Below are 18,970 nucleotides of genomic sequence, written 5' to 3' on the forward strand. Positions count from 1 at the left end.
CATTGGGTTCCGCTGGCGTTCAGTGTAACTCAAAAAAGATACACTCAATGTAGGTTAACAATTGAGTCGATGTAGGCATATATATCTTTCTGCATTTATTTCAGCTTTTAAAAAAGTTTTACACTGGGATCATTTTGAAGAAACTTTCAAGTGAATTCCTGAAATGTATATGACACCGTTAGCACATGTTGGATAGCAGTAATCAATGCAATGATGACCTATTATATTCATTTATTAACATAAAACAGTTTGAATGGAATTGATTAATATCAAGACCTTGAATTGCATTTTATGATTCAACTCATTACAACCAACTAACAATGAAGAACTCACGATGAAGACATTCAATTGCATATCTTTTACAATTATTCAACCCATCAGAACTGACTATGAAGACATTAAATGAAATGGGAACATAATATAGAAAACATCAACACACTGACCCTTACTATAAAGAAAGAATAAAAGTGAAGCACATGCACATGAAGTACATGTGCTCTGATGACGGCAGTTTCATCATCCTAAATATCACACATCATGTACTCTCACTTGTACTGAGTGAGACTATAGGATGGTGAAACATCTACTTTTCCCTCCAGCATGCTCATAGTGGACCGCTGTCATCTGAAGGCGTGCAGGAAAGGCGTGGCGTCCACTCGGGTCTGTCTGGAGTAGCAGGTGTCTAGCCAGGCCGTCTGCGTGGCCACAGCCTGGGGGTACTGCCGCAGCATGTCCTGGAGCTCCTGGTCATTTTGTTAAAGGTGACATATTATACAACCAGGTGTGAGTGTGATTAGCCGTTACAAGCCATTTTGAAAATCTGCCTCTTCTGACATCACAAGTGGGCGTGTCCACCTAGATGTGTGCTGGATAGATCAGTCTTACCAGCCTACCCAGTGGACTGTAGCAAACGTTGCTCATCTATCCTGCACACATCTAGGTGGACACTCCCACTTGGCAGATTGTCAAAATATGTCACCTTTAACACACTGTACATAACGCAGTGCTCTGGGAAATCAAAAGACCCACACTTAAACATTCATGTGAACAAGGGGGAGACCCACCTGTTTAACCACACGCCTACCTGGGATTTAAGACACCTTGCTACCAGTGTTTGACAGGCCTGCCCACCTGCAATTTACAAACCTACCTTTGAGTGGAATGCGTGGGTGGCCTCAGCGACGATGTGTGTGACCGTGGGACTCATGGCATCCTCCTCGTCTCCGTCATAAGTACAGAGTTATTAAGGAGACACACAGCAAATACAAAGCAAGCTGCATACTTTGTTCATTCGCGCCTCATTAATATAGTCGAAGAACTGTTTGAGCAATCACTGGTGAATACAGTTCAATAGCGGGTTTGTTTTCATACCATCAATTAACAAAGCGGTCGTCTTAATCTGATTGGACAATTGATTGATTGACAACGCTAGCCCCTCTGGGCGTGGCCGTGAGGATATGTGATGAGGTGTCGCGCTAGCCTCTTCTTCTCCGTGGCGGGCAGGTTGTAGAAAAACACAAACACCCCCTTCATGAAGTCTGGGAGGACGGCAGAGCTCCGGGTCTCAGCGCCGGGGGGCTGGGTGTCTGACCCACCCGGGGAGACGGGGCCACGGTCCGCCGCCGGAGGAGGTGGTGGTGGTGCACTGGTGGAGGCGGAGGACGGAGCGGGAAGGGGTGGAGCTGTGGCGGCCTTCTTGGTGGTCCTTTTGTGGTAATATCTGTCAGCAGCCAAGTCAAGGCTGAACCACAACATTATTGTGAACTTGAGTCTTAAGGCAGGGTTGGCTGAAATAAACTTGATATAATTGATTTAATATGGTCACCATCAGTGTAGGATGGTGTGATTTGATAGATGATGTGTAAAAGGAAGATCCTTTGTGGATGTCATGCAGAACAAGGTTATGTATAATTATATAGGGTGACGTAGAAGGATCATGTCATGTGGGCTGTTGTCATGTTGGATTAGGTGATGTAGGCTAATGTCTTGTAGGATTAGGTTATGTAGGCCGATGTTACATAGGATTAGGTTATGTAGGCTGATGTTACGTAAGATTAGGTGATGTAGGCTGATGTTATGTAGGATTAGGTTATGTAGGGTGATCTCATGTAGGATTAGGTTATGTAGGGTGATCTCATGTAGGATTAGGTTATGTAGGCTGTTGTCATATAGGATCAAGTGATGTAGGAGGAGGATGCCATGGAAGATGTGAGGCCTCAAGCGTGACAGGATACATGAAGGTTGGGATCCCCCTGGAGGACAGGTACTTCCTGATCAGTCTCTCGGTGCCGTACCAGTTGAACCCTCTGGTGGAATGACCAATGCGGGGGAGGTGCACACTGGCTGGGAGGAGAGAATTCATGCATTGGCACCGATGCATAACTGGTGGGACAATGAAAGAGCCTTGAAATGGGATACTAGCTGATTCATACTGGCTGTCCATTCTTCAGAATAAATCCTCAGTCAAAAACAGAACATTTAATATATATAGTTGCATGGTGTCTTTGTGCCTTTATGGACCGGACACTGATGGTACCATATTTTTCGAAAAATAAAGCTGCATTTTATATAAGCCACAGGAGTGGTGAAATGGGGTAGTATGTTCAGAAATACCACAAATTAGCCGCTCCCTAGTTTCAGCCGAATCTTATTACTGATCTTTGCCTGCCACAACCCAAATATTTACATAACCACAACAAAATAGTTAAAATAGTTGTTCTGCGCTGCGTTGCCGGTCAACTGATAATGTTGAGGACGCATACGTGAGTAGTTGGAGATAATGCAGAGTCAAGCTGTAGTAAAACCTGATCGATTTTCGATAGACATTGAGGTTTTGTGTTGTGACGGCATTAGGAACTTCATATTTTATCACTCAAAACGCAAATCACTGAAAACGGCTCAGTTCCTCAAACTTGTTTGCAAAATCTACATAAAAACCGCTCCAGAAAATAAACCGCAGCGACATTTTGGTTCGTAAAAACGGGATACAAGCTGTGGCTTTATGTTCGAAAAATACGGTATAACTTGTATCATAGCACCACAGGTCAGGATCAAAGATGGGGTCGCTACAAGGTAAATGGTCTACATGGTAAGCCACAAGCGGGTGCAAAATACAGAACATTTCAACATTTGTAGGATCACGGCCTCGGCCACTAGACCATCCAGTCTGACCTTTACTCCTCCGGGCCGCAGAGTAAATCTTTTTCAGCCCTCCTTCCAGAGCACTGAGGTGGATCCCAGACAGGTTGTTGGATCTGTCCCTCTGCTGCGCCACGATCAGGGCCAACTAACATGCACACAAAGTTCACGGAGTTCACTCCCCTACACACGTAACAGCTGCACTCCAAGCAAACTGACTGCATACGATTGTGTTTTCCTAAGAAATTTGGCCCAATCCAAGCTTTTCGATAAATAATTGTCAGTTTAGGATGATTAATAGCTATTCGTAATTGGCATTCATTCTTTGATACAGTCATACATGCCCATACATGCCCTATGGAAGTTTGAACGGTGCTTCTTCAGTGCCATTGTGATAACTCACATAACGGACAAACAATAGTTTTAAATATTTTTCCATTGGAGTTCCTATTAAGTTCATAACCCTGTTCAAGGGAACATGAGCACTTAGGCAGCTGGGAGCAGCAGGGGATCGTCTTGACATGTACATGAGTATTTAGTGCGAAACGCCAACATAACAAAGGAACAACTGCAAAGTAAAAGCACAAGGACAGGGGATCAGATTTATCAGAGTTGGCCTTTGGCCTTGTTCCTACCTGGTCCTGACCATCCAACCTTGACTGTTTGTCATCGATGGGAAAGAGAAGCACATTCCCCAGGTCCAAATCTGAAAGACACAGAGTTAACTTTCAAAACAGCAAGCACGACTTTAAACCTAAAAATACATAACGTTTACAAAGTCAATAGTAACATGTGACTGCATACAAATGTGTCCACAGACATGGTGACTAATGTATGATAATGAGCTTTAATAGCCCTTAACAACACTAATATGCAGAAACAACACTGCCTCAAAAGGCTATTGGCCTAAGCAACACCTGAACTTTTGAACGTTGCAAATGTGCAAAAGGTAAAAAAAGTAAAGTGTGATTCTTTCTTTCAGATGACAAAGTGTTTCTTTCTGTTCAATAGATACAAGTTTATCAAGCCCCCGTAGGAGATATTTGTCAATGTTTGTCCTTATAAAACAATGATGGTAAAAAAATATATACAAAACATGACGGTAACTACAGTCAAACTATGCAATCCGATGGCTCTACTTCACCACTCCCCCTACTCACTTCCACCAATGCAAAGCCAATAGAACTGAGTAGGGGAGGGCGTAGCCTAACTAGTTTGTGAACGACCCAGAGAAACGCAACGCAAAATCGAGAAATCCTGGACGATTTTTGAAATTCCGCCCGGACACATTTTTAGGTCTCAAAAAGGGGGCGTGTCCAGGCAAAAGAGGACGTCTGGTCACCCTACGTACGGGGAACCCATTCGTTTCCTAACCGTTATAAAAAGAATATCGGCTCAACTTGGTGGGCGCTATCCTTGTAATTTCTCTGCGTGAGAGAGATGGGTTGAAATGTGTGTGTCTCACGCCCAATGCATGAGACTTGAGAGCCCTGTCATTTAAAGGCTCCAACCTACCTTTCATGCTACCAGCTAGCTCGTATTGTTTGCTTGGTTCATCAGACCTCATCTCCAGAGCAGTAAACAGACCACCTCGTCCCCATCGCCCAGAATCATCTGTACAACACACATACAACACACAACGGTTAAAACACAAAAACACAATATTCACAATACACAAACGCACCATAGAAATGCATACAATGCACAACTTCATTAAAACACACAGGACTTTATACAACAAACAACCCAATTAAAAAGACAACTCCATTAAACAGCCAAACACAACTGTACAACACGCATCCCTTTTTAAAACACACACACATACACACAAACAAAACACAACCCCATTAAACATGGGACACTGTGACTTAATGATGTTTTGGTAGCGGTTGGCGACGGACAGTTCATACCAACACAGTGGACAATGATGGCGTCTTCTGGGCCAGCCTGAGGGTGCGTGACGTCCCCCAGCACGTAGTGGATGGCGGCAGGGTCCGACTCGGTGGAGCCCTCGCTGGCAAGGCTGACGTCATCCCCCTCTTCCTCCGCGTCTTCGCAGCTGTCCTCCGAGGGAAGACACAGAGACCCGTAGCCCGAGCTCTGCCACCAGTCCATCCTGAACCAACCAACCAAATAAACCATCAGTTAATGATCACTTCACCAAATCAACACTTCCTCAGGAATAAAGTGGATTTGGAATGTTAGTTCAATGATCTCAATTCAGGAAGTGTTATGAACTGAAATATGTATTTTTTGAAGGTTTTATCCTTTTTATTTACAAGAGGGGGCTGCTTGACTTGTGCGCAGCCATACTTTTTCTTCCGCTTCTGCTCCTCTAGTTTCCTCTTCCTGTCCTGCTGGAGTTTGGCCCTCTTGGCGGCTGATTCCTGGTTCTTCTGACGCCTTAGCTCCAGCTCGGCCGCACTCAGAGGCTTCCTCTTCCGTGTAGAAACCCCAAGAGGCCCAGTCAGCAACACCTGGGGAGTGAAAGGACATGAGTCTTAAAGGGACATGGGGCCGGTGAAAACTGGGAACCAAGATGAAAACCACTCCAAGACATGTGGGGATCAACAACACATCTATTTTAAAGACATTTGGGGACCAAGAACACACAACTCTTTTGAAGACATGCGGGGACCATGAAGATAACTCTTTTAAAATGTGTGCACCAAGAACACACAACTATTTTTGATATAAGGGGACGCAACTCTTTCCAAGACACTTGAGGACTCTTAAAAACGTGTAGAGACCATAAAACATCAATACTATAAAACATGAATAACATCAAAAAATAATGTCCCAATTAATTATGTCTTTAGTCTCAATACTCACATTCACATTTCCACAGAATACACAAACCTAACAAACTATCATGAGTGAAACAATGCCGTCTCCGGCCTCCAGATATCCTTCATATCCAGTCCATCACATATCTCCGCATAACCATCATATCCACACCAACCCGCCCCAGGGAGGGGATTGGAGGGCCAACGTTACCCCAGCTTTGTGTCTGAGAGACGGGCCCTCCCCGCTGTCGTCCGTGAGCTCAGCCAGCTGCTCCTCCTGCAGTCGTTGGAAGCTCTTCTGGTCCTCAGCGCTGGGTTCCTTGGAATAGTCCCTCCCCTCAAAGTAGTACATGTGGTCGGGCTTCTTCTTACCATCTGTAGGGATTTAAAGTAACCAACCCAACACACACAAGAGATAAGACCAAGGGAACAGTCAATTTCTGATAGGGTTCAATTGGTGATTGAGTTGGGTCTGGAACAGCCAATCAAAAAAGTACAGATTCTGATTTAGATTAAATATTACGCCACAAGAAAGTTTGTCCACCAGATGTGGTCTGTTAAAATTAGCGATGTCACTATTGGAGACACTTGGAAACAATCTGCGGCAAACAAAATAGTTATCATATGACTGTGGTCATGGAGAGCTCTAAAACCTACTTTGGACATCGTCTTCAGAATCATTCTCCTCTTCTTCTTCTTCCTCCTCCTCTCCTCTAGTGGGCGATGCAGGGTCTTGTTCCACCACCCACTGGCCATTCTGTGTATGACCGAGGATTTTCCCCAGGTCCACATCCTGTATGGAGCTCTCTTCAGACGCCAACAGTTTGTCCACGCCAAACTTTAAGATCTCACTCAACTAGACGGAACAGTGGAAAAAATGGATTTAGCTTAAATGTCTAAATGAATGTAAATAAATAAATGTTAAAAAAGAGTGAGAGAGAGAGAGAGAGAGAGAAAGAGAAAGAGAAAGAGAAAGAGAAAGAGAGAGAGATACTGACCTGTAGTCCAGCAGTGGCGGTCTGGGCCTGGTCCAGCAGGGAGAAGCGCCCCTCTTCGATGACGGCTTTGGTGAGGTCCAGCTTGGACGTGGCACGGGAGTACACCATCTCCTCCACCGAGTCCCGGCCCAGGAGACGGATCACCTTCACAGGCCTGGTGCACGCACACGCACACACACTTACTCAACAATGCCTTCAGGTTAGCCTGTGGACATTGGGGATCGAACACAGAACCTTTGGACTGGGACCCTAACCACAAGACTATCCTTCCCACAACAGACTATCTTGTATTATATTTATACGTACAACACACTATGATTAAGGTTTTTTTTATATATAGCAATAATGTAGACAAAAATACCTATAATGTGTTTTAGAGAGATAGACAGACAGACAAGAGGTAATATTGGTCTGGCCAATTACCTTGTCTGGCCAATCCGGTGGCAGCGAGCGGCAGCCTGCCAGTCATTCTGGGGGTTGAAATCACTGTCCATGAAGACTACAGTGTCAGCGGCTGTCAGATTCATTCCCACGCCCCCTACGGAGATAAGAGAGTGAGTGATGTGCTATAGTGTTTGTTTTATGGTGCAGCACAGCTGTGTCCTGAGTTCCCTTCTTGTTGCATTTTCACAGTGCATAATGTTTAAACTCGTTGAACCGTGTGTGGAGCAATGCCATTCGTAAACCCAAACAGAAGAAGCGAAGACAAGAGGCTGATTTTAGCGGTGAAGGGATAAGAGTTTTGGTTTTTAGAGAGCCTCGTTTTTTGAGGCTGGGAAGGGTTTGGCGAGAGCAGGGAGATGGAGATGGAGGGGAGAGGAGCAGAGGTTTGTTCAGACTGGGGCTAGCTTGATATCACAGATCTTTCATAATGTACCAATAAAGTGTGGTACCAGTGGTACCAACACATGGAGCACTCGCATTTGGAATCAGTGGAGTTGTTTCCACACAAAAAAAACATCATCCAATGAAACTCTGCCTGACAATACTAATACTAGGGATGCACTGAAATTTCGGCCACCGAAAATTTTTGGCCGAAAATGGCCCAAAAGCGCATTCTCACACACTTTTATCACCGAAACAACACGGCCGAAACAACGAAACAAAAACCGCGGCCAGCACACACTTGTCTGGATAAGCACCTCTGCGCCAACATGTCTGCGGTGTGGGCATATTTCCATATAGCTGAAAAAGACCCACGGATAGCGATTTGCAAAACGTGTATCCAACGTGTAATTAGCGACAGCTTCTATGAGCTGTCGGCTATCATCCGCAAGCTTAGGGACCGTCTGCAAAGTGCAAAAACGGAAAATGGTGTTGTTTTTTCCGTGCTAAATAAATATTTTTATACTTTTAAGAATTGTAATTGATTTATTCTTTGAATTGCAATGCCTTGATTTTAGTGAGGTTAGTACACAGTCATAGCTATAAATGCAATGGTAGGCCTACTAATAATTGGCATAATAATTTATTTCGGTGTTTCGGTTTTCGGTTTTCGGCCTTGGTTTCCTCATTTTCGGTTTTCGGTTTCAGCCAAGAATTTTCATTTCGGTGCATCCCTAGTAAATACCACCTTTTTTTAATGGCATGATTAGTGTCTGCACTCGCAAACAACTGCAAGAAGAAGACAAGCCCTTGCTTGCTGTAACACTGGCGTTTCCTTCCCAGGAATCGTAAATCGTCATGATTTGCATCTTTAGGTGCCGGTGGTGGTGAGCTCACCTGCTTTGGTGCTGAGCATGAAGACAAACACATCTTTGCTGCTGAAGTTCTTGATGGCCAGGTTTCGCTCCTCTCCGCGCACCGATCCGTCCAGACGCTCGTAGCTGTACCCTGCAGAGTCCCCCGCCAGGCACAGGGTCCGCCATGGGGTCGGGTGATGACATGCAGTCAGATTACTTATTGCTCCGTCATTCACTCTTATCTAAAGAGACTTGCAGTAAAGTCAGGTACATGTCATTAAGGAGCTGGTAGGTGTAGGACAGCAAATACAGAGACGGGTCATGAAGGAGGAGGTACGGGTTGGACAGTAAATACAGAGACAGGTCATTAAGGAGGAGGTAGGGGTTGGACAGTACAGAGACAGGTCATTAAGGAGCAGGTAGGGGTTGGACAGTACAGAGACAGGTCATTAAGGAGCAGGTAGGGGTTGGACGGTACAGAGACAGGTCATTAAGGAGCAGGTAGGGGTTTAATAATTTAACAATAACGGTAAAATGGGACATTTTGCAATCTTTTTAATCGTTTCTCCCTCCTTTCTTCTTGTTCTGGGTTTGACTACAAGTATTGTCTAATGACTGTCCCACTGGTTGTACTAGTAGCCTACCTCTGTATTCCATGTAGTCCTGCAGAATATCCAGCATCCTGGTCATCTGGGAGAACAGCAGAACTCGATGGCCCCTTCAGACAATGTGAGCAGAGGACTGACCAATCAGATGAATTCTCTATCTAACACTTTATTTCCTATAAAATACACTAATTTATAAAGGGGATGGTGGAGTAATCTGATGGCCAAGAATATCTGCTCTAACTAATGGGTTTCTCAACATCAAGTATTTAATCTCAATGTTTAACTTTAACTGTGTAACTGTACATTTGTAGTTTACGTTTAAGCATGAGATTAGGTTAGAGATGCCCCCATTTATGTAATGGTTTGGTATATAAAATGAGATGTGTATTATACCGTTTATTTTAGATTATGGCTATTGGAAGCCAGGTAGGAACAAGTAAATATATATATATGAAAGAGATACATAGATATGCACACACACACACACACACACACACACACACACACACACACACACACACACACACACACACACACACACACACACACACACACACACACACACACACACACACACACACACACACACACCTTGACAGTTTACTCTAAATGAATATAGCACTGAGCGACCGGTGTCTCTGTCGCCCCAAGTGGTGACCAGCAGTATTGCGTCCACTGACCCTTTATGCAGGAAGGACAGTAAGCTGTCGAGGAGACACATCTTCCCGCTGGCTTCGATCAGGTGCTCGCCCATGATAAACGGCTCCGGCTCCACCCCTGAGACAACACCGGGTAAAAAATACATGTGTGTGTGTGTGTGTCACTCGCCGGGCGGTAACCAAGGGCGACGGCCCAGAGCATCACGTCGCCCAGAGACCTCTTTGAGTCTGACTCACCGTCAAACAGGTAGGGGTGGTCCACGCACTTCCTCAGCTGCATGAGGATGTTCATCAGCCTCGTCTTGTTGCCTTGCTCGTTTCCAAAGGCATCTAGATTGGAATAGAGCTGTCAACCAGACTCCTCCATTAGGTTATACAGCCTTGGCGCCATTGTGTGTAACCTCTATTAGGTTATACAGCCTTGGCACCATTGTGTAACCTCCATTTGGTTATACAGCCTTGGAGCCATTGTGTGTAACCTCCATTAGGTTATACAGCCTTGACTCCATGCTGTGTGCTTGTCGTGTTCAATCAAATTATGTATTTGTGGGGATAACAGCATCTCTTAAATGACTCAATGTAAAAGTCTGTTACATGTTTACACGTATATTTAGCATGTATGTTTTACAGGTTTGTTCCACAGCAGTGTTTCCCTCAGGAAATGTCTTAGTCAAGGTGGTCGCTGCCCAGTGTGAGGAGGCGCGGTGCATAGCGCCGGGGCGAAAGATTTGCCGGTATTTTGCTCAAAGATGCCAATCAGCACTAATGAAATAAACAACTGTTTATTTGAATACAAATGGATCTTCTTATTTGTGGCACAAGCTGACAAGAAGCATTTGCGCATGCTATCCTGCATGGCTGTATATACAAAATTACCAATGCATTATTTATCTATATATTTTGTACCTGATGGAAGTATGTTTTCTTTCCCTACGAGAGTTTTGTGCTTTGTTTATGCATAGTAATAATAAAAAATAAAAATATATATTTATTTTTAATATTTATTTTTAAATATTATATTTATAATTTTATTTTATTTTTTTCTCCAAATATATTGGTAGTCAAGGCGGGGCCCTAGTGTTGTTAAGGTGGCCGCCTTAACCATACAGTGCTGGGGGAAACACTGCACAGGTATTTCAACAAGTATATTTTACATGCATCTTATATGGGTATATTTTACAAGTATGTTTACAGGTATATTTTACATGCATGTTTTCCAGGTGTATTTTCCAGGTATTTTATACAGGCATGTTTTCCAGGTGGATTTTCGTGGTTTCTTATACAGGTACCTCCAACAGGTATGTTTTCCAGGTGTGCACGAGTCTCTCACCCAGGTCCTTGGTCAGGATGGCCTTGTAGTACTTCTTCTGCAGAGCAGACATGCCGTGGTACACCAGCAGCTCCATCTTCCTGGGCAGGTCAGCCGCCACCTCCGCCTTCACCCGGCGGAGCAGGAACGGCTCCAGCACACTCTGTAGCTCCGCAGCTACACACAGAGGAAGTAGGATGTTACTACACACAGGAAGTGGTGCATTACAGTTAGTTCACACAGAAAGTAATATGGTACTACAGACAGGAAGTGATCGATTTACGTTACTAGTACACACAGGAAGTAGTATAGCGGCCCTTTGTCACTATCGACGCACGCTGCGGTTTAAAGGGCTTTACGCGTGCCAATAAGTGCAGGTGTATGCAGGTGTAGCCAAAGTGCATAGCAGCAACTGTCCAGTCAAAGCTTCTCTTTTTGTTGCAAATTTATTTATACAGCCGACTCGAATACTCACTAAAACACAACAACACATTCTCTCTGTGGCATAGCACGGCATGGCACGGTCAAAACCGTATGAGTTCCTCAGCGTGCGCACCTGCGCTGATTACCCACCTACATTTATCACTTCAGGCCAATTACCTGAACAGAAATCGCCACCTACTGGCACAAAATGTGTACAACATTACAAAACAAAGAAAATGACCGATTTGGCTCCTACACACCGGCCCCTAATTGTTAATGGCGTGTAACATAACAATTCAAACAAACAAAAAAAACAAAAGGAGCCAACTGTTCTTCTTAGTGATAAATGTATAACAATCCCATTAGTGCAAAAACACCAATTAAACCTCACAGGCTGCCATCAGCAGGCAAAGTTTAGTTACAGGCCTTTCCATAATACTAGACTTTGTCTTGAGACGAACAGATCGCACAAACCCATGCTTGTCAGGAAAGGTTTCCAGAACTTTACCAAGCAGCCAAGAGCCTCGAGGAGCTGTTGAGTCCACCACTAACACAATGTCCCCAGCAGCAAGACTTCTTTTCCCCTGGCTCCACTTCTGCCTCTCCTGAAGCAACAGAAGATACTCTTGCACCCATCGCTTCCAGAACAAATCTGAGAGGTATTGGACCTGTCTCCACCGTCGTTTGACATACAGATCTTGCTTCACAAACAATCCAGGTGGTACAGCAGGTTTGCCCTTTAGGAGGAGAATGTGATTGGGTGTAAGAGGTTCAAGGTCGTTCGGATCCTCTGATAACTTGGTGATGGGCCGATCATTTAGTATGGCCTCAACTTCAAAGAACTGTATGCAGTCCATCATCATCCAACTGATGCTGTGGTACCTTCTCTGCATAGCCATTGGAGATTACATCAGTGAAGAAGCTTGCATATTCCTGATGGAACCGCTCATCTCTCTGAAATCTCCTCTTGAGTCCCAATAACCTTTGCTTGGCCATAGACAGATTGTTTGAGAACGTGGGATGCTCTTTCCTGAAAGGCATTTTTAGACTGTAATGTCCATCCTGAAGCTTTGCAGAATGACTGACAATTTCCAAAAACCTCATGTCTTCTCTTGACATTTCCTCTTTATCATAAGCTTTTTCATTGAAGTCATGCATGTACTGACTGGTGAGCATTTCCTCCAACTTCCTCACAGAAATCCTGTTCACTGTGGCAGAGAGAAACTCTGTCTCCAAGGCACCACTGCTTCCACTCAGTGGACCATTAATGATCCATCCCAACACAGTTCTAATAGCGTACGGGCCATTCCCGTGGCTGTTGATGACCTCCCATGGTTCCAGCAATTTGGGAGCGTTGGTTCCTATCAACAAATCAACGTTTGCTTTTATGTGTGGGATGTGAACATCTGACAGGTAAGACCATTTATCCAGCTCCTCAGTTGTTATTATGTTATTAGTGGTGACTGGCATTTTCCTTTGGCTCAGGACCTCTGGGAGACTATAAAAGTCATTGCCATCCAACCCAGCCACCTCCAAATCAGTGATGGAATAAGCTGGAACAACAGTCTCCTGGCCCATCGTGCTCAACAAAAAGCTGGTTCCTCTGCCTGTAACATTCAGCCTCTGCATGAGATCTTCGGAACAGAACGTGGCTGAGCTGCCAGGGTCCAGAAATGCATAAGTTTGTATAATGTAATTTCCCTTTGCAGACTTCACACTTACAGGAAGAATTGGAAGAGCACAGCCATCCTTACCGGCCCCTGTATGACCACATGTTTGGAAAGACGCTGGTTGTTTCTTTTGCTCTGGAGCTGCTGGTTGCCTTTTGATGTGCAGCACAGTGGGATGAGTTTGACCACAGACTTTGCATGTTAAGCGCCTCTCGCATTCACGACTCATGTGACCATCACATAAGCATGCAAAGCAAACTCCCTTTTCCCTCAGAAGTTGAATTTTCTCCTTGTGCCCTTTCCCATTAAATAGTTTACACTCCTCCAATGTGTGACTGTATGAACAACAAAGACATCCAACTCTAACTGACTTCACAAGCTCTGCCGGTGGCTCCTCCCCCCTTTCTGATGAGGTCATGGATGTTACAGTGGTGGCAACAATGTTTCCTTTCACCCTGTTTCCAGGATAAGACTTAAACCGAGTGAGAGTCTTTGTGCCGGCCGCAGCAAATACCGGATCCTGGATGTCGCCGAACAGAGGATCAGAAAGAATTTTAACATGACGCTCCACAAAGGCAACCAAGTCAGTAAAGTGAGCTCTCTGTTGTGTTCGTTCCATGATTCCATGAGCAGTGGATCTCCATTGCTCCCTCATTTTGTACGGCAGCTTTGCAAGAATGGTTCTCATATTTGCAGGCATATCCAACTCTTGCATATACTCCAGCTCCCCCATTACATTACAACAGCCACGCAAAAACAAAGAATACTCTTGAAGTCCTTCAACATCTTCAGCCCTTATAGACTGCCAGGCTAGAACCTTTTCCATATAAGCATTAGCAATCGTATATTGATTTCCAAAATGTTCTTGCAGCAGGTTCTTAGCCACAACATAGCCGCGATCCGGAGCCAAGTGCTGGCAGCTACGTACCAGTTGTTGTGGCTGCCCTCTGGTAAATTGCTCCAGATAGAAAAGACAATCTGCTGCTCCTGTTTTATCCTCCACTCCTTGCTCAAATGCTTTCATGAATGCTCTGTACTGTAGAGGGTTCCCTTCAAACACAGGAATATCCCTTGGTGGCAGAGATCTTGTTATTTGCTGTTGCACCAAAGCAGCTGTAATTTCGTTTTGTCTGTGCATGATGGTAAGTATGCCTTCGGATCCACTTTGAGGTTGAGTGAATTGATGAGTGCTTTGAGGCTCAGTGAATTGATGGGTGATTTGAGGCTGAGTGAGTTGATGGGTGATTTGAGGTTGAGTGAATTGATGAGCGATGCCAGGTTGAGTGAATTGATGAGTGATGCCAGGTTGACTGATTTCCTTGTTTAATTGAAAGGTTGTCATTTGACCTTTAAGCTGGTGTGAATTTCCCATGATTTCCTGGTGGTCATGCATATTGTAGTGATGTTCAGAAGCCATTTTAAAACTTGAGCCACGTTCCTTTGGTCGCACATCAAGTGGTTCATTTGGATTTATTGAACACTGTTGTGTTGATTTCCACATTCCAAGCTGATATTCATTTGCCAAAGGATTTAAGACAATCACAGGCTCACTTTTCCCCTTTTCCTTTTCCAGGTGAGAGCTCATTGCACCTTTGGATCTTGAACCAGTACTGCTCACCTCAGAGGATTGCAACACTGCCAACTTAGCATTTGTTGCAGCTATTTCCGCTTCCAAGTCAAGTTGTTCTCGTTTCCTCCTCAATTGTTGCTCTTGCTCCTCCAATGCATGCCTTTCCTTCAGGGCTGTAGCACGGACAATAAGAGCAGCTTTATCAGCTTCAGCTATTATGCGTGCAGAAGCAGTGCTTGATCCTCCACTGGCTCTACTTCCTTTACTTGAACGTTTGCTTCCCACATTAGAAACGCTGTCATTTGGGCTGATGTCATCCACCACCCGCCCATATGCATGTGCATTGTTTTCATTGTTCGTGACATCACCATTTTGCTTGATACCAGCCTCATTTTTATTTGCATTATCCTCATTGTTTGCAACACCAACAGTTTCTTCATTGTTTGCAGCACCAACAGTTTCTTGAATATTACCTTCATTGTTTGAAACCCACATTTCTGCATCACGAACACACTCATTTAAAGACAGCAATTTTGCTTTAAACCATATTTCATGTTTTTCTTGTTCATCACTTGGCATGAAACCCAACAACTGTTCATGTATAGATTTTGCATCATCACACACAACCCTTAATTCATACAAAGCATCACAAACCATTGTTTTGTCACCCTTTGTGATTAGATTTTTCATTGAGTCTCGTATATTGCTAGCTTTACTCAGCTTAGCCTTTCGTTCTGCTTGCAACCTTGAAAGCTTATCGGCAAGCGCCTTTTCAGTCATCACAACCTTTCGTCCACTCGCGGTTTCCATGGTTACAGCAGACGCCGTGTCAGTCAGTCAGTCAGTCCACAGTTCGCAACAACAAAGTTCACGCAAAGTCACTCACTTATTTGTTTCGTTTACCAATGCATTGGATTTATTCATTCCCCCCTAATTGTGTGCACACAGGTCAAATGGCCATTGTTGTGTAGCGCTATTCATACTTCTCGGCATCTGCATCCGTGAGCTGGGCGCCATCGGTGATCAGCTGATCCGAGCGTGCTCCGCTCCCTCGCCGCTGCTGCGGTCTCCAGCCGAATCGCTGCCTACGCTACAGCCGTAGCCGAAGTCCGTCGCCCGAATCGCTGCAGCCGTTCCTCCAGCCGAAGCCGAACTCCGCCGCCCGAATCGCTGCAGCCGTTCCTCCAGCCGAAGCCGAACTCCGCCGCCCGAATCGCTGCAGCCGTTCCTCCAGCCGAAGCCGAACTCCGCCGCCCGAATCGCTGCAGCCGTTCCTCCAGCCGAAGCCGAACTCCGCCCGTACCGCTGCGGTGGCTCCTCCGGCTTTTGTCGAACCCGCCCGACTCGCTGCGGCTGCTCCTCCAGCTGATGCCGAACTCCGCCTCAGACCCAGACTCAGTAGCAACGGCAGCTCCTCCACTCGTCCTCCCACGATATGGCTTTCTTGGGCAGCGAAGGCCCACAGCTCCCACGCCAACAGTTTCCCAACGAGTCCAATGGGAACCAGGTTTTGACAAGTATAGCGGCCCTTTGTCACTATCGACGCACGCTGCGGTTTAAAGGGCTTTACGCGTGCCAATAAGTGCAGGTGTATGCAGGTGTAGCCAAAGTGCATAGCAGCAACTGTCCAGTCAAAGCTTCTCTTTTTGTTGCAAATTTATTTATACAGCCGACTCGAATACTCACTAAAACACAACAACACATTCTCTCTGTGGCATAGCACGGCATGGCACGGTCAAAACCGTATGAGTTCCTCAGCGTGCGCACCTGCGCTGATTACCCACCTACATTTATCACTTCAGGCCAATTACCTGAACAGAAATCGCCACCTACTGGCACAAAATGTGTACAACATTACAAAACAAAGAAAATGACCGATTTGGCTCCTACAAGTAGTATGTTACCAAAAACAGGAGAGGTAGATTACCTTTATCGGGGAAAAAAATCGGGACATGACAGTAACTACACACAGGAAGCAGGTTACAGTAACTACACACAGGAGGTAGGTTAATAACTACGCACAGGAAGTATTTGATTACAGCTACTACACACAGTCAGAAGACGGTAGATCTTGTTAAAGGAAAGATTTATTTTCTTGGAAACATTGGGAGCTATTTATAAGTTGCTATTAAAAATGTATTATTTTCTTTATAAATCATTTTTCCGTTTAATAAATGTATACATGTATCAGGGACAGTGAGAGTGGTTCTATTGTTCCTACCCAGAGCAGGTCGGTCCTGGAGGTTGGCGTAGTACTGGACAAAGTCCTTGGCCTGGTCAGCGGGGAACAGGCTGGGCTGGATGAAGCTGATCAGGGAGTAGACCTCCTGGAGGTTGTTCTGGATCGGAGTCCCAGTGAGCAGAACCCGGAAACCCACCGAGAACTAGGAGAACATCAGAATGAATGAAGAGGAGGAGGAGGATGATGATGATGAAGAGGAGGAGGTACTGTGGTACCTCGCTCAGGGTCTTGTGGAGCAGGGAATCCTGGTTCTTCAGTCTGTGAGCCTCGTCCACAACCAGAACCTTCCATTTCCAACTGAAGACCAAGAGATAAGAGATAATTAGCCAACCCTAAACTAACTAGAATAATGCTTGGAAGGGCCTTCATTCATCTGATCAAAGAGGAGTCCTACATGTTTGTGTTTTTCCTTATTTGTTTACCACATAAAAGGTGCTCCTGCCACCAGGGCCCTATTAACAATGTGTTTGTGAAAACGCTTTGATTAACAATAACTAACCGTTTCAAGAATGAAAAGTCTTTCAGACATATCTGGGAACAGAAACAAAAGTTGTATGTTGCATCGAGGTAGAAGAGGTAGCAGTGTTATAACATTATATATATTGTGTGTGTGTATACATCCATTGACTCTCACCTCGTAGGTTGTGAGCAGAACGTTGAACGGCGTGTGTTCTGTGTCTTTCTTTAACTCGGCCCGTTTCTCTTTGTCTCCTTTGTAGCATAGCACGGCGAGAGAAGGAGCGAAGCTGCAGCCACAACACCCCAGCGGTTACAATGCACAAGCACAGGGATATCTCTCAAGTTCAAGTTTATTATAGAGCCCTTTTAAAAAAACAACAGTTGACCAAAGTGCTAAAAAAGGGCCACTCATCCCTGAAGTGTGATGAGTGGATGAGCACTTTACCTTTCTAGTTCAGTTCTCCAGTTCTCCAAGACAGACAGCGGACTGAGGACCAAAAAGGGGCCCTTGACACCAAGACATCCTTTCATGTACACCAGCAGAGAAATAGTCTAAAGGAACATCAAATACTGGGTTTAAAAGGTGCAACCGTTTAAGAAAATGAGTCAATAAATCAAAGAAGCAATTAATAATATAATCTCTATAAAATCTATAATCTCTCAATTTACTTCTGTCAATACATTTTATATTTAGATCTGGCAGGCTTTTCCTAAGCCCATCTCTTTAAAATAATTAGAATTATCAAAGCAATCATATAAAAGGACTTTCGAAATGTAAACTATTATATCTTAATTTAATTGCAACCATCGACATAAGAAGTGACTACGTGTGTTTTTATATCACACAGACCTGGCAGGTTTTCCCTAAACCCATCTCATCTCCTAGGATACATCCCTCCTGGTTCTGGAGGCACTGCGTCAGCCACTGCACCCCGTCCAGCTGGTAGGACCTCAGCCGAATCCCTGAAATAAAACAACCCTCATTTCTGGGAAACTGGAAGCAGAGAACCGCATCTTTCAGATCTCAGGACATGGTAATTATGGGAATGCCTGTCATTCTAATCATGTCAATTGATGTCAGAGTATCCTTACTAAGTTGATTGAACGTCGATCTATCGTTAAGCAAACCCCCTAAGAAAACAAACCCCTTCATAAAGATTTTGCATAATACATCTTTCAATTATATTCGAATAATACGGATTTTATTGGAAATATTGATAGTTTTAAGCAGCTCTGAGGTGCTGAACCACCAAATCGATCACTATAAATGGTGCCACAAACCGTGTAACCCCCACTTTTGCAAGTCACTTTGGGCCACAATAGTCTTCCGTTTGGCTGGAACACTGTTTTTTGTTTTGAGAGCAAAGCTTGACATATTTAAAAAGTTTAAGTTCAGTTTTGAAAGTACAGGCTAGTATTCCGCGAA

The 18,970-nt window shown here is 44.6% G+C and overlaps 1 protein-coding gene across 1 annotated transcript; it reads right to left on the minus strand.

Moving 5' to 3' along the window:
- Positions 1–180: 180 nt before the first annotated feature.
- On the minus strand, positions 181–18,970 carry chd1l (chromodomain helicase DNA binding protein 1-like). Its single transcript, XM_084472425.1, has 25 exons — positions 18,826–18,970; positions 18,395–18,507; positions 17,990–18,096; positions 17,720–17,831; positions 17,585–17,616; positions 17,301–17,382; positions 17,065–17,227; positions 11,202–11,357; positions 10,109–10,201; positions 9,893–9,989; positions 9,249–9,322; positions 8,645–8,755; positions 7,346–7,460; positions 6,923–7,076; positions 6,582–6,780; positions 6,136–6,299; positions 5,452–5,615; positions 5,049–5,254; positions 4,654–4,752; positions 3,774–3,844; positions 3,172–3,286; positions 2,235–2,343; positions 1,460–1,720; positions 1,151–1,232; positions 181–743 (listed from the first exon to the last, which is right to left on the minus strand). The coding sequence occupies exons 1-25, from the start codon at positions 18,917–18,919 to the stop codon at positions 621–623; spliced, it is 3,096 nt and encodes a 1,031-aa protein (XP_084328551.1). The 5' UTR covers positions 18,920–18,970; the 3' UTR covers positions 181–620.

The sequence above is a fragment of the Micromesistius poutassou genome, assembly GCF_964030765.1.
Source record: "Micromesistius poutassou genome assembly, chromosome: 9".
Lineage (NCBI taxonomy): Eukaryota > Metazoa > Chordata > Actinopteri > Gadiformes > Gadidae > Micromesistius > Micromesistius poutassou.